This window comes from Hemiscyllium ocellatum, chromosome 5 (genome assembly GCF_020745735.1).
Source record: "Hemiscyllium ocellatum isolate sHemOce1 chromosome 5, sHemOce1.pat.X.cur, whole genome shotgun sequence".
Classification (NCBI taxonomy): domain Eukaryota; kingdom Metazoa; phylum Chordata; class Chondrichthyes; order Orectolobiformes; family Hemiscylliidae; genus Hemiscyllium; species Hemiscyllium ocellatum.
The window spans coordinates 76,604,108-76,620,211 of NC_083405.1; the positions used below are offsets into that span (position 1 = coordinate 76,604,108).

The following is a 16,104-nucleotide window of genomic DNA, read 5'->3' on the forward strand; positions in this document are numbered from 1 at the left end:
ATCTTAGTTTCCTTAGCAACTGGGAGTCAGTTTTACTTCATAATTAGAGCTTGTCTTGAAAGGTACAAGCTTTGAAACCATGATTTCATACAGTTCAAATTGGAACTGGATATCAGAGGACGGACTGCACCTGAGCTTTGAAGATCAGCTCAAAATAAAAAGAGAATGTGCAGCTAAGCACGGATAATTTCAGTTTGAGGAAGGGAAGGAATCAAGAAGCAAAGATACTTCCTGTTTAATAAAGTTCTATATGATTCACAGCAGTAGCAAACAAGCATAATAACATTAGTCAAGGAGCTGATGATTGCAATGCAATGGTTAAGCTGGGTGGAAGTTGGTTCCATATTAACAGCAAGCACTGTTGATAGGAAGCTCAAAATTGAGGATTAGGAGAAATACAAGGGTGGAGCCTCGCAACATGGCGACAGTCAATGCGTAAATATTGAATAGGAACACATTTTGGTGGCCTGTTGACTCCACAGATTTTGCTGCACAGAAACAGGCCATTCACATCAATGGTCTATGGTAACATTTGTGCACCACACTCACATTCCAGCATTGTCTTCATTTAACTCTGCTCTTTTACTTTCTCATCAGTTTATCCTGGTTCCTCTTGATTGAATCTTTGCTATTTAAGAATTTAATGGTAAGCTGCCTTTTTGAATTGTTGTAGCCCATTTGGTGGACCCTCAATAGGGAAGGAGTCCCAGGATTTTGACATAGTGTCACTGAAGGAACAGAGATATATTTTGACATCAGGATGGTGAATGGCTTTAAACAGAACTTGCAGGTGGTGATGTTCCCATGTATCTGTAGCCCTTTTCCTTCTAGGTGGTAGTGGTCATGGATTTAGAAGGTGCTGTCAAAGAGTCTTAGTGAATTTTTGCACTGCATCTTGTAGATAGTAATCACCGCTGCAACTGAATGTCAGTGGTGGAGTGACTGAATGTTTGTAGATGTGGTGCCAATCAAGCAGCTTGCTTTGTCCTGGATGGTGTCAAGTTTCTTGACTGTTGTTAGAGGTTCATTTATCCAGACAAGCGGTGAGTATTCCATTATACTCCTGGCTTGTCCATTGTAGATGATGGATCAGCTTTGTGGAATCAGGAGGCATGTTACTTGCTGCATGGTTCTTGGCTTCTGACCTGTATCCAGTACTCCCCAGATATGGTCTATACAGTATTAGAATCAAATTCAACAATATACTGTATCTACTTTTCAATTCCATCTCTCCAGAAATAAATGTGAGGTGGTGCACTGGAGCAGGATAAACAAGGTTAAGGAAAGATATAATAAATGGAAGGACCCGGAAAAGCAGTGAGGAACAGAGGGACCGTGGTGTGCACGTGCACCAGTCATGTTGGGGAGCAGACAGATAAAGTGGATAAAGGCGGCTTTTGGGATAACTGCTTTTATTAGCTGAGGAATAGAGTTTAAGAGCAGAGATGTTATGTTGGAACCATAAAACAGAAAGTTAGAATACTGTGCACAGTTCTGGAATCCTCAACATAGGATGGATGCGACTGCACTAGAGGGGTGCAGAGGAGATTTATCAGGAAATTACCTGTGCTGGAGAGCTTTCCTTATGAACAGAGATTAGAGAGACTGGGTTTGTTTTGTTGGAACAGAGGAGACTAAGGGGAGATATAATTTTACACATCTAAATCCTGAGAGGCAGAGATCAGCCATGATTCTACTGAATGGCAGAGCAGGCTCAAAATGCTGAATAATCTACTGCTATTCCTATTTCTAATAGGATAGACAAAAAAGAACTTAACCTTTTGATGCCAAGGCATCAATTGACCGTGGGCACAGATTTACAGTAAGGGGCAGGAAGCTTAGAGGAGATATATGAGGAAAAGCTTATTCTCTCAGATGGTGGGAACATGGAACTTACTGACTGTAAGGGTGGTACGGGCAGAAACCTTTATAACATTAGTATTTAGATGTGCACTTGCGATGCCAAGACATGCAAGGCTATGGCCAAGTGTGAGATGATGGATTAAAACATTTAGGTGCTTGATATTGACTGGGGTGCAGACTCAATGGGCTGAAGGGCCATTTTCTGTGCTATGACTCTAAATGAACTGCTGTGCTTGGTCTGAAAATGTATTGCTGGTTAAAGCACAGCAAGTCAGGCAGATTCCAAGGAACAGGAAATTCGACGTTTCGGGCACAAGCCCTTCATCAGGAATGAGGAAAGTGTGTCCAGCAGGCTAAGATAAAAGGTAGGGAGGAGGGACTTGGGGGAGGGGCGATGGAGATGTGATAGGTGAAAGGAGGTCAAGGTGAGGGTGATAGGCCGGAGTGGGGTGGAGGCAGAAAGGTCAGGAGAAAATTGCAGGTTAGGAGGGCGGTGCTGAGTTTGAGGGAATCGACTGAGACAAGGTGGGGGGAGGGGAAATGAGGAAGCTGGAGAAATCTGAGTTCATCCCTTTTGGTTAGAGGGTTCCCAGGCGGAAGATGAGGCACTCTTCCTCCAACCGTCGTGTTGTTATGTTCTGGCGATGGACGAGTCCAAGGACCTGCATGTCCTTGGTGGAGTGGGAGGGAGAGTTAAAGTGTTGAGCCACGAGGTGGTTGGTTGGTTGACCTGCTGCGCTTTAACCAGCAACACATTTTCAGCTCTGATCTCCAGCATCTGCAGACCTCACTTTTTACTCTGCTGTGCTTGGTCTCCCAGTTTGTAATTTTATTAAAAAGCACAGTTGTTTTTAGTGATTTTTCTATGTATCCCTGAATCACATTATTTCTCTACTCTATTTGGATTTATGTACCAGGGAATATTTAACCGCTTTATTCTTCCTACCAAAATATAACATCTCAGCTGTCATTGCAGCTGAACATTAGCAAACCAGATGATGCCACAGAGTGGAAGCCCTGGACTATATTGAAATTGTCAATACTGCCAAAATGAAAACAGAATATTAAACAGTATTGATAACTTTTGACCAATACTGTCTCGTGAATGAGGTAGAACCCATATTTAACAGATTTAAATAGGCTTTGCTGGGAGAAGTGAGTGCAGTCGAGTGGAAATAATCTGCATAAAAATCTTGTAAAGGAAAAGGTTAATGAAGATTATGCGTTTACAGAAATTGGAGGCTGAGGGGACCTTTTCGACTTTTTACAGATCCATTGCTGATTCTAAAACTGAAGTATAACTGTTGCCAATATTTATCCTAACACAATATATTAAACAATGTATCAAATGACCTATTTTAAAGGATATGAAATATGTTACTGAATTACAAAAGTAGATCCTCTTTAGTCACAACCTTAAACAAAACTAAAGACTTGACAACTTAGTTAACTTTTACAGATATTTGCACTGATCCATGAAAGCTAATTATATTTACAATTCAGACATCCGATCCTCATTTAAGAATAAGATTTAAAAGGAAAAATGTACCCTCTATATGTAGGAGGACGGAAATTACCCTTATCAAATGATCCACTTAATTTAACAGTTCTCAGTATTAAAAAGTTGGTAAATTTTATTCTTATTCACTGACATTGCACATTTTTCCCCCTTACCTTAATGTTCACTTCTGCCCCATTACTGACCAAGAGTTCTAAACACAGTGCACCATGTGTTGAAGCAGCAGCGAAGTGCAGTGGGGTAAAGCCTTTCTCATTCACTTGGTTAACATTTGCTCCACAGTCAATGAGTTCATTCACAACTACATCCTGGCCATTGTAACAGGCCACATGAAGAGGAGTATTTCCATATGCATTTGGTTCATTAATCTGTGGAAGTACATAACAGTAATTAAGCACTGTGCTATCAATCAATCAATATACTTGCATTGCTATTACAGGTGGTCCATCCCTAATCTGGCATCTGGTTTTCCCTGTAGTGACATCTGGTAGTTCTGCATCAATCAACATTTATAACACTTTTTGTTTACTTTACTCAGTTTGGGTCCCCTAAATTGAGTGCTTTGTGTCCAATTGGAAATCGTCACCCATTAGGCATGTGATTGATATAGGTTAAGGTGAGGTCTTTACTTTTAAAACGTTGGTGCATCAAATATATTTAACATCCCATTGTACAGTGAAGGTCTGATGCAGAGACTGCGGGATTAGGGAGGCAAAGCCCGTAAAATATCATGTCTAAAGGTGCTAAAGAAACAGATATAAAATTTTAGAAATCATCAGAAATATTTGCAAAATATCAGCAAATTGTGTTAGTAATTCATTGTGCAGTCCAATGAACTGCTAACTTTCCAGGGAAACGTTAATCTAATTTAATAGTTGCAGTTATATTTTATTTCAAACTATTTATTTTGTAAATTCCATTCTATTGGATATAATGATTATCTGCAAGTTATCGATGTTAAGTTATACAAAAATATGGAAAAAAACTTGGACATTTCAAATTGGCCTGGGGAAATATGCAGCTATTTAAAGAATGACAATTAAAATAAAAAGTTTAGATTGGTGGAGATCTCCATTAAGAAGAAACTATGGAAAACTGTGTAAAGGAAAGCACACACTCATATCATCCAGTCCTTGAATATAACTCCAAGTTTCTTTTCAAAGGTATTTGCAAATATAATTCAAATATGTTTTATTGCTGTTTTACAGAAGGAACATTCAGCTAATCAGGCAGATTTTGTGGATAAGGAATCAGAGTCAATATTTTTAATAGATGACTTTCAGAGTTTCTATTTGAAATTCCAAGTGATTACCATCATTGAATTTCCCACTATCAATATCCCAATGGGAAGGGGAATATCACTGACCAGAAACTGAACTGGACTCGTTGTACGCATATTATGGCTGTAAGTCAGAGGCTAGAAATTTTGAGATTACCTCCTGTTGCCCGAGGACCGGTCCGCACAGGTACCTATTTAGAAGGCACAAGTCAGGACTGTCATGCAACATTCTCCACTTGCCTGGATAGGTGCAGTTCAAATAATACTCAAGAAACCTGACACCATTCAAGACAATCAGCCCACTTGATTGGCACCCCATTCACAACCTTAAAGATTCACTCCCTTCAACACCAATGCACAGCAGCTTTGTGTACCATTTAGAAAATGCAATGCAGCAACTCATCAACCCTCCTCTGCAAATCCATTTCAAAACCATGACATCTACCATCGAGAAGGACCAGGGCAGCAGATGCATTAGAAGACCAATTATTTTCGCTTCAAGTCATATACAATCCTGATTCGGAACTATATCTTCATTCCTTCATTGTCACTGGGTCAAAACCAGGGAATTCCTTTCTCAACAGCACTTTAAGGATTCCTACACTTGAAGGACCTTAGCACTTCAAGACAGCAGCTCAAAGCCACCTTCTCCAAGGCAATTATGGATGAACAATAAACACTGGCCTATCTAGTGTTGCTCACATTCCCTTGAGATAATAAAGCAAAAGTCAGATTTTCAGCATTTTGATCTATATGTATTAAACCACATGAAGGTTTGCATAGCTTTTTGCATCTGAGTTAACAGCAAGCGTGAAGCAATTTCCACATACAACTTATTGATCGAGAGGGGCCTACCACAAACAAAATATTTTCATGCAAACACAATACAAAATAAACCAAATATAAAACTTTCCCATATTAAAAATTAAACTAAATCTCAGAGTCGATGATACAAACTGTCAATTTCAAGTTTCACCATCAAAACAGGTAACATTTCGAAAAGGTTACAAAAACCAAATGAGAAAAAAAGGACGAACCTAAATAACAGACTCATGTTCAGACACAGATCCTAATGTTTGGTCATAGCTACCATTTTTTAAAAAAAATGATAGCAAGAAAATCAGTCTTGTGAAAAACTCAATTGAGAAAAGATCCCAATGAGATGGTATTCCCTCTGACAAATATATAAACAATGTTCATAGATAACTGCTAATGTCTATTTTTAAAAAAGAAATCTAGTACCATTTGAGGAACATACTTCACAAGTTTCAATAAAATTTGGTGCAGCATTATGTTAATATTAATAGCAATAGAAATTCTTATCTATAAATGCATTACATAAAGATAAATAAACACAGAGCTGGATAATTTTTAAAGATTCAAGTGAAAAACTGTAAGTTAACTTACATCAACTCCAAGGTCTAACAGGTACTTGACTACACTAAGCATTCCACTGGAAGCTGCAGCATGAAGTGGTGTATAAGCTTTCTTATCCTTGCATGTCACTTCAGCTCCATGTGCTACCAGCAGTTTGATCACCTCGATGTGGCCTACACAAAACAGCAGGGTAAGAATGACATCCAAGCACTGACGTACTGCTTTTCATCAATATTACAACTCTCATCGTCATCTGACATCACCAAATCTATAACGATTACTGAGCCTTAAAATTATTCTCCAATAGAATTTCACAAGTCTCAAGTCATATTAATTCAGTTGGAGAATATACTGAAAGTCTACATTTACCTGAAGTATCAATATTGTTTGTGGGTGTTCTCAATGTTAATTGTAATATTAATTATTGAAACAATGATAGACTTTGAGGTAATTCTAAAAACAAAATCAAGGTAAGTTCACATTGTTCCATGTTGTGGCTACTGAGTTTTCCTGTGGAGGGAAAAGACAAAGTTCCCACTTCCAAGCTGAGGGTGAGATGTAGTTTTTAAATGACATCCCTATCTCAAAGATGTACTTCATTTGAGCAATGATCACTTGTAAAGATTTAAAAGCAGATATGCATTGCTGAATTTGCTTTTAATCTCACCAAGAGACCTAGAGTTTTTTTTTATTTTCGTACTGTTTAGTTGAGATAAGCATTTGAAGGGAATTTTTTAAAAAAATTCTGATCACTTTGGATTAGCTGGAGAGAGAGAAAGTAGGATTATAATAGAATGATGACTCATATTACACCCAAAGCCACATGGAAGCACAATGGTGATCAATCACCATTTTTATTATTGACATACAAAGGAAAAGCAACTCAACATGTACCTTGAATTACACAATTATATTTATTTGGAGCACAATTTACTAGAGTTCAGCTGGCAAACTACTCATAACCCTGCTGCGCCCACCCTTGAAACATATAATTCTTTCGATTGCCTCACTACATCATTTCAAACCCCTCCAATACCACCCCCCAAACTGTTGCACTTCTGCAATTTTTACAAGAAACTATGACTTTAAAGCAAACAGAATAATACTTGTGAAAACTTAATCAACAGAATATGAAAAACAGTACAATACCCATGTATGCAGCCCAGTGAATTGCACGTCGATCTTTCTTATCAAAAGCATTGATGTTGGCACCTCGGGATAGAAGCAAGCTAACCATCTGGAAAACATTTTTTTATTGAATTTAAGTTTGTTTCTTACACAGTATGTAATGCTTTCTCAAGTTAACTTTAATTCAAATAATTTGCAAACATCTGTTCTATAACTAAGAATGCTTCAATATATAATCAAATGATCCTTTCAACAGAACTGCAATATTTTTCAACTTGGAAAACAATTAAAGTGTTACATCAAGCACTATGGGTCCAAAACATGAAGTGCAACTTCCAAAGTTATCTGAGGAAATCAGTACTTAAGCTCCTTCACTTCTGAGACAGTGTGTCCTGGAAGACATGATAATCCATCTTATGGATACTTTTATTCTACCTACTCAGACAGGCTGAGACACCTCAGAAGCATGTAGGACTTGAACCCAGGTTTCCTGTCTCAGAGGTAGGGATGCTACCACCGTGCCACAAGAGGAGTGCCCCCCCCCCCCCCCTTCAGAGTTTATCTTACATAGTTATAATAAAGAAGCCAGCATATGGTATTTTCAACACTGAATCATCACGACAGTGTGAAGTCGTATGTTAAAAATCTTCCTTCACTGTTGCTGGGTCAATATCCTGGAACTTCCTCTTTAACAGTCCTGTGGAAATCCTGATACCACAAGGATTTCAACTGTTCAAGATGCAGCTGACCACCACCTTCTCAAGGGCAATTAGAGATGGGAAATAAATATTGACCCAACCAGCAACATCCAAATCCTAAGAATGAATTTAAGAAAAGGCTGGTGCAAAAAAACAATTTTTCTATAACACCTAAATTATAATATGCAATATTTTGAGTGCGGCCTTGTAAAATTTCCTGAATTGTTAATATTTACACTTTTAAAATTGCATTTCAATATTATCTGAACCAGAACTCAATGCTGAGACTTCTCCTTAAAAAAGTGATTTTACCAATGTTTTGAACATTTGACATACTGTTTCAGTACTATTATTTGAGGATTCTATTACTTCAAATGTTTACTTTACAAGGTCATACTCAAACAATTACATACTTCAAACCAGATAGTTATTGCATTAAATACAAGCCTGTTCAATTAAATAATAGCATCAATGCTTCCAACACATCAGTAAGAATTTTGGAAAGATTTGGGGAAAAAAAAGGAATCAGATGACCCAACCAATAGATCTACGCCACACTTCACTTTCATTAACAAAAAATAAACTTTGTTATATATCAAAAGTAAACAAATTAAATTCTATTAACTTAACACGTTAGCAATTTATAAAGACTCAAAGCCATAACCTTGGCTCCATTATTGACTCACTCTCACTTGCCCCCTACACAAACCAGGAGTTCCACTTATGAAATTACTAAAGGCTTTCCTGAATGAACCGAAAAAGGTAAATTAAAGCTCTCAACATTCATTCTGATTTCTCTTCAGTATTCTATACTTTCTCCAAAGTATGAGGTTTCACAGGTAGTCCTTCTAATTGCTTTTAGCTAAATGACTGTCCAGTTTCTTTAGTGACCTCTTGATTTTGCGCTTTCAGCACAACCTCTATGTGGTGCCCATGAAGAAACTTACAATATCAGAAAACACCATTGTTTTTGTTTAGTATTGGAAAGCAAAGAAATGTGGATGCTGAAAATCAGAAAACACAAATTGCAGGAAAAGCTCAGCAGGTCTGGCAGCATCTGTGGAGAGAAAGCAGAGTTAACGTTTTGAGTCCAGTGAGCTTTCTACAGAACTTGATTTCCAGTGCCCTGCTGATATGGCTTCAAACTGCAACCAATTTCCAAATGCACAAGGATAAGCGTCTTTCATTGAGGATAACAGCAGAATTTGTGCTTTAGTTTCCAACTAAATAAATCTTCCAATTTCTTTTTTGCCCTTTCCAACTTGAGTCTCATACCGAATATCAGTTCCCAAAGGCGGACTGCATCATGGACAACATATCCATCGCTTACTATATTTCAGGTGTTGATGTTGCTTTATCTTTCAAATTTCAAGCTCGACAAGAGTCAAAATTGACAGTCCCTTGACTACTTTTCCAAATATTACAAAAGTTTGCCTGCTGGCTATATCACAACTGAATTCACAGAAAAAGCTCAAAACAATGACTCTCACTAAGCACCATCCATTTTCACGATAATGAAAATTTCTAAGGTAGAGAAATAAAAAGTAACTGCCTATCAATTCAAAGGAGCTGTTTAATTCTGTAAAACCAGATGAGCAACTTATCTTTTACTGGAACAAACGCAAACTACATGTCTCTAATTCTTTGGCTATATACACCTTCTTCCATGTATCTGTTTCTTGGACCAGCAGCCTCAAAATTGCCTGACTGCTTTCACTGAACAGTGAGACTGCTAAAAACCAAACCAAACCAGAGAAAGCTGAGCTGTGAGAACTGGCCACTCTCTTTTCATTGTACAGGTTTTATTTAAAACTCGAAAGCCTTTTGTTTGAGACAGTATCTGTTAGCTATAAACAAACTGGCCCTAAAACCGTTCAAACCTAGACTTTTCTGAATGACTGCTTTAGCAAACTCTCTGGAAAAAAAAAAGCCAAGGACAGCATAACCTTGCTAAAGGAGCAGCATCATCACAAAAGCTTCAGGTGTTGCCTCAATCTGGCACCATTTTGAATAGCTCAGAATAAAAAAGGTATAACGGAAAGAGAGTCCATCTTTGTTCCACCATCTCATGAGTTCTTACAACAGCAAGCTTTTGGTCACCTGACCTAAAATGTTCTATTTTGACTCAGTGACGTATTTTGTTTCATAATACTCCTGGAAAGTGGCATGAGTTGGTTTAATTTGTTAAAGGTACCATATAAATATGCTTTCATGAAGAAACTCCTCTGCTGTAATTCTCCGCCTTTTTTTTTCTCTCATTCACTTATTTAACTTGCTGCTTCTTTTTCTCTCTTGCCTCATGTCTGTTCAAGTGCCTCTCTTCAGCATCCCATTCCCCATTATCTTGCTCCTTATTCCTCTGCTCCTCAACCCTCCATATGTCACACTCTCTCCTTATTCTCATTCCAATGCTCTGCCTTCCTTTCCCACCGTTTTCTCTCCCTCGTGTCTCCCTACTCTTTGCTCCTGCAATCCACATACAACTTTTTAGCCTTGCTTGTGCGCTTACAGTTCGGAGACCATGTCATCCCTTGTTTAAAAAAGAAATATGGAATGGTAGGTCTGCTCGTCTTTGCATCACAAACACTCAACACTATCACTATGGAATGAAACAACAACAAAAACCATAATTTAAATTGTGTATTTCTTCTAAAGGAATCTAATTTTTATTATTTTAAAAAACATGCACCACATCCTGGCATTTACTGCATGATGGATGTAATATGTAATGCCTTTGTTGCCACTGTATTATGCTAAGTTGCCATATTGAACCTAACTAGTTACTGAATGGCTGTTTTCATCCATTTCTTTTGGGGTATTAATCAAGTTCATTATTTCTGCCTTTGACCTCTTTATGTGGAAAATACTATCACAAATCTGTTTCTTTCTTACAACATAATAGATCACTTGTGATAGAGCTTTAATGCTCAATATCTGTAACCAATTCAGTGAAAGTTTTGAATCCTGGTTAGAAATTTTCTTGAATCATTTATTTCTGTCTTTCTATTCCACCTTGTACAGGATTCTTTGACCTTTTTCATCATCTTGCCGTTGCTTAATGTTTGTTTGCCATCTCGCTGGTGCTCATACATCCTGATATATTTCTTATTGGCAGCTTGTCTTGGCCATGTAACGTAGAAAACAAAACCAGTCATGTCCTGGGGAGTGTTGCTGAACAAAGAGACCTTAAAGTGCAGGTTCATAGTTCCTTGAAAGTGGAGTTGCAGGTAGGTAGGATAGTGAAGGTGTTGGATCTGCTTTCCTTTATTGGTCAGAGCATTGAGTATAGGAGTTGAGGGGTCATTTATGGCTGCACAAGACATTGGTTAGACCACTTTTGGCATATTGTATGCAATTCTAGTCTCCCTCCTATTGGAAGGATGTTGTGAAATTTGAGAGGGTTCAGAAAAGATTTACAATGGTGTTGCCAGGGTTGGAGGATTTAAGCTATAGGGAAAGGCTGAATAGGCTGGGGCTGATTTCCCTGGAGCGTCGGAGGCTGAGGGGTGACCTTATAAAGGCTTATAAAATCATGAGGGACAAGGTCTTTTCCCTGGGGTGAGGGGAGTCCTGAACTAGAGGTCATAGAATTAAGGTGAGGGGAAAAGAATTAAAAGGGACCTAAGGGGCAACCTTTTCAAAAAGAGGGTGGTGTGTGAATGGAATGAGCTACAGTAGAAGCTCATTTAAAAGGCATCTGGGTGGATATAGAGTAGGCACCAGCTAAAATTATAAATCCTAGAACAAAAATAACATTCTAAAATAAATAATTTATGAATTAGATATTTTGCAACATGAAAAAGATGTTACTTTTAATTAAGGAAAAAGACAAGTAATCCCAACGATTCAACTTCAACCCACTTTAAAATAGCTTTAATAGAATACCTCCACATGTCCACTGAAGGCAGCATGGTGTAAAGCAGTTCTCCCTGCTCGGTCGGAGACATTTACATTACTTAAAAGGGGAACGAGAGCTTCGGCGCACTTCACAGCCTTGTTTGCAGCAGCAATGTGTAAAGGAGTCTGCCAGTTTTTGTCACGAGCATTTACATCAGCTGAATGCTTCAAAAGCACCTGAACTGCATCCTAAATCAAAATAAATAATTAAACAGAGAATCAGAGCATACAATATGTAAGCGAAGTAAAACCACTAGAACATACATATATATAGAGCTGATCACTTAGGCTAAATATTAAAAATATTTTTCAACACTTTTTTCACCCTCATAGCTACTGTTATCAAAATCTTCAACATCTGTAGGAGTAGATCTCCCTCCTTGCTGACTTATTTCACCTGAAATCAAGCTTTTAAGATCAACATTCCAGGTAAATCAGATAGCAAAGTCATAAATACATTTCCTAAAATTTCCACTGAGTTACTGCAATAATGGAAAAAGGCGAATAGTACAGATATATTTGCCAATATCTGACTTCCCGAAAAACATGCGTTTAAATCCTTAGTAAAGTATAATAGCCCTTTGCACCAAGGTAATTTAAATTCAGAACTTAGCTCTTTAAGAATGTTATGTAGCTAATGCATCTGTTCAAATTATTTGAGAACAATACTGGGGAACTTCTTATTTTTTTTCTAATTATAGAAGAAAAGACACAACATACTGAATTGAAATAATTAACCCTCTATCAAAGTAACTGAAATATTATGTACTCATCCTTTTCTTATAAGGTTAGCATTTGGAAGTTGAATCAACTCGACATTGTAAAAGCATGTAAAATAAACTGAAGTCACTCACAGAACATAGAACAATACAGCGCAGAATAGGCCCTTCGGCCCTCAATGTTGCGCTGACCTGTGAACTATTCATCCCCTACACTATCCCATCATCATCCATGTGCTTATCCAAGAATTGTTCAAATATCCCTAATGTGGCTGAGTTAACTACATTGGCAGGCAAGGCGTTCTATGCCCTGACCACTCTGAGTAAAGAACCTGCCTCTGACATATATCTCAAATCTATCACCCCTTAATTTGTAGTTATGCCCCCTCATACAAACTGATGTCATCATCCTAGGAAAAAGACTTTCACTGTCTACCCTACTTCATCCTCTGATCATCTTGTATGTGTCTATCAAATCCCCTCTTAGCCTTCTTCTCTCCAATGAGAACAGATCCAAGTCTTTCAGCCTTTCTTCATATGATTTTCCCTCCAGACCAGGCAACATCCTGGTAAATCTCCTCTGCACCTTTTCCAATGCTTCCACATCCCTTTTTGTAATGGGGCGACCAGAACTGTCCACAATATTCCACGTGTGGCCGCACCGGCGTTTTGTATAGTTGCAGCATGACACTGCGGCTCTGGAATTCAATCCCTCTACCAATGAAACCTAACACATTGTGTGCCTTCTTAACAGCACTATCAACCTGGGTAGCAACTTTTAGGAATCAATGCACATGGACTCCAAGATCCGTCTGCACATCCATACTACCAACAATCTTTCCATTGACCCAGTACTCTGCCTTCCTGTTATTCTTCCTAAAGTGCATCACCTCATACTTAGCTGCATTGAATTCCATTTGCCACCTCTCAGCCCAATTCTGCAGTTCATCCAAGTCCCCCTGCAGCATGTAACATTCTTCCAAACTGTCCACTGCTCCACCTACTTTAGTGTCATCTGCAAATTTACTAATCTATCCACTTATGCCTGCGTCCAAGTCATTTATAAAAATGACAAACAGCAGTGGCCCCATATGAATTATTTACAAATAATTTACATAAAAAGGAATCAGTCTTTTTAACAAAAATATCATGTCCTTAAGCACAAGGACAGGTTTAGGTTCCATAGATGGGTATAGATCTTATTCTAAATCATAACTTAAACCAGCTATCCCTAGTAGCCATACACTCAGACAACCAGGAACATGAATTTGACTGGGAAAACACTACCATCATAGGACAAGCCAGACAGAGAACAGCCAGGGAATTCCTAGAGGCATGGCATTCATCCACAAACTCCATTAACAGACACATCGACCTGGACCCCACATACAAACTACTACAGCTGAAACTGACACCCGGAAGCGGCAAGAACAAACCACTATAAATACCGGAAGAAACATCAAAGCAGCGCTTCACAGGAGGCTCCAATAGCACTGATGATGTTCCCTAGCCAGGGAACGAAACGTTTGCAGCAAAAACTTCCAGCTCGGCGAACAGAACCACAATAACTTAAACCCATAGCAAAACCATTTAATCTGGAAATTAAAACAAAATGCAGCAATAGAATAATCATTTCAAAAAGAGCAGGCACCAAACTAGCATCAACTCGAACTACTAAACAGAAACTAGTTGCATTAGTTTATTTAAGCTAAATAACCTAAGTTCACCCCTATATATAACATAGTGAGTCAATCAATAATATAAAAAAAACAAAATTAAATGATCCAGTTATCAGACCGAGCTACACTGTTGGACTTATTTACATGTCCATTTTGATTTACCATAGTAATTACAGCACCAGAGTCAATTTGGCTAAACTTCAAATGGAGTCATCCAATTTGCTTGCATCATTTTATATTTTAGTGAAGCTTCAATAACCACCACTTCTTGCAAAGCACCATATGTTGATATAAGCCTTGCATGAAATACCAAACTAAGCTCTTTGCTCTCCTGACAGAGACATTTTATAATTGTGTTGACTGCCTCTTGATACAATTAGTCATTTTGATACACCTTGTTCCTGCTTATTCATTAACCAGTGAAACAAATCTTTCATTTTTAAAATCTTTTTTATCACAGTTTCAGGATTTAATGTCACAGAATTTGATTTGCTATGAACACATGGAATAGGAGAAGCATTAGTCCATTCAACCCCATAAGCCTGCTCCACCATTCAATAATATCTTGGCTGATGGATGTGCTTTTAATTCCACATTCTCACCTGCCTACAAAGAACCTTGATTTCCTTGGCTCTCAATAACTGGTTATAGGGAATGGATGGGATTTTATTTTGCAAGTTATTTCAAATCTTTCAAAAAGTAATAGATTTGCTGCCAATTTTCAGGAGGACTCAAACTGACTCAGTTATTGGTCTGATTCTAGTTCAGGCAGTTATGAATCCAAGGCTCATATCAGCACACTATTTAATGCCAAGGCAGTACTTCGCTGGTGAAGATTGCAATCAAAACAAAACCAATTCCTTTTGCTCTGGCTACTTCAAGAGCAGTGATAGTTTGTTATATCTTTTGGTGGTTAGTGGGTGCTCATGTATCCTGGTGACTAGCCTCCTGCCCGTCAGTACAATGTAATGTTTGTTGCAGTCTGTGCAGAGTATTTTGTATATGATGTTCGTTCTGCTGGGTGTTGTGCAGGGTCTTTAAATTCATCAAGAGCCATTTCAGTGTAGTGGTAGGTTTGTGGACTACCATGATACCTAGAGTTCGAAGTAGTCTGGTTGCCATCTTTGAGATGTCTTTCATATATGGTAGGTTGGCTGGTGTCTCTGGGTATGTTGTGTCTTCCTGTTTCCATACACACAGGTATGTCATATCCATACACATTGACAGAGAGACACCAGTTCGACTTGGACAATACATCCATCCTGGGACAGGCTAAACAAGGACATACACGGGAATTCCTAGAGGCCTGGCATTCAAACCAGAACTCCATTAACAAACACATAGAATTGGACACCACTTACCAACCTCTCAGAAACAGAACTGGACATTATATCACCCACCACAACAAACCCAGACAGAAACAGCAAGCGGGACAGATCAATAATGCTTCACCGAAGGCTCACTGAATTTGTTACCTTGCACGGTGACGAAATATCTGCTCAGCTCAGCAAGCAAACTTACAACCTACGCTACAAATCTTCTCCAAAATCTCAGTTTTCTATATATTGGGCAACATACTTTGAATTATTCATTTCACTGATCACTGAGGAATCTTATTGGTAAAATGGTTCTGCTTCCATATAGACATTTAACTTGAACTTACTTCATCGTATTGAAGCTCTTATGCACAGATTCTGAATTTTTTTATGACCTCTGGTTTTGGACATTCCCACTCTAAGGAAAAAGACCTTGTCTATTCACCCTATCCATGCCCCTCATGATTTTATAAATCTATAAGGGTGCCCCTCAGTCTCCAACACTCCAGGGAAAAATGCCCCAGTGTATTAATCCTCTCTCTGTTGCTCAATATACTTCAGTCCAGACAACATCCTTGTAAATCTTATCTGCACCTTCTCAAGTTTAACAACATCCTTCCTAAGAAAGG

General features: G+C 38.3%; 1 protein-coding gene across 4 annotated transcripts in view; it reads right to left on the bottom strand.

The window, feature by feature from the left end:
• LOC132815748 (serine/threonine-protein phosphatase 6 regulatory ankyrin repeat subunit A) overlaps positions 1 to 16,104 on the bottom strand; it is a 196,115-nt gene that overhangs the window by 70,543 nt on the left and 109,468 nt on the right. For all 4 annotated transcript variants that reach the window (XR_009644702.1, XM_060824871.1, XM_060824872.1 and 1 more), the window contains exons 5-8: positions 11,750 to 11,950; positions 7,188 to 7,275; positions 6,069 to 6,211; positions 3,538 to 3,750 (exon numbers count right to left, since the gene is read on the bottom strand). Coding sequence is in view for 3 of the 4 variants with exons in the window: in XM_060824871.1 (XP_060680854.1) it covers positions 3,538 to 3,750; positions 6,069 to 6,211; positions 7,188 to 7,275; positions 11,750 to 11,950 (645 nt within the window). In the remaining variant the exon portion in view is untranslated. The remainder of the gene's footprint in view (positions 1 to 3,537; positions 3,751 to 6,068; positions 6,212 to 7,187; positions 7,276 to 11,749; positions 11,951 to 16,104) is intronic.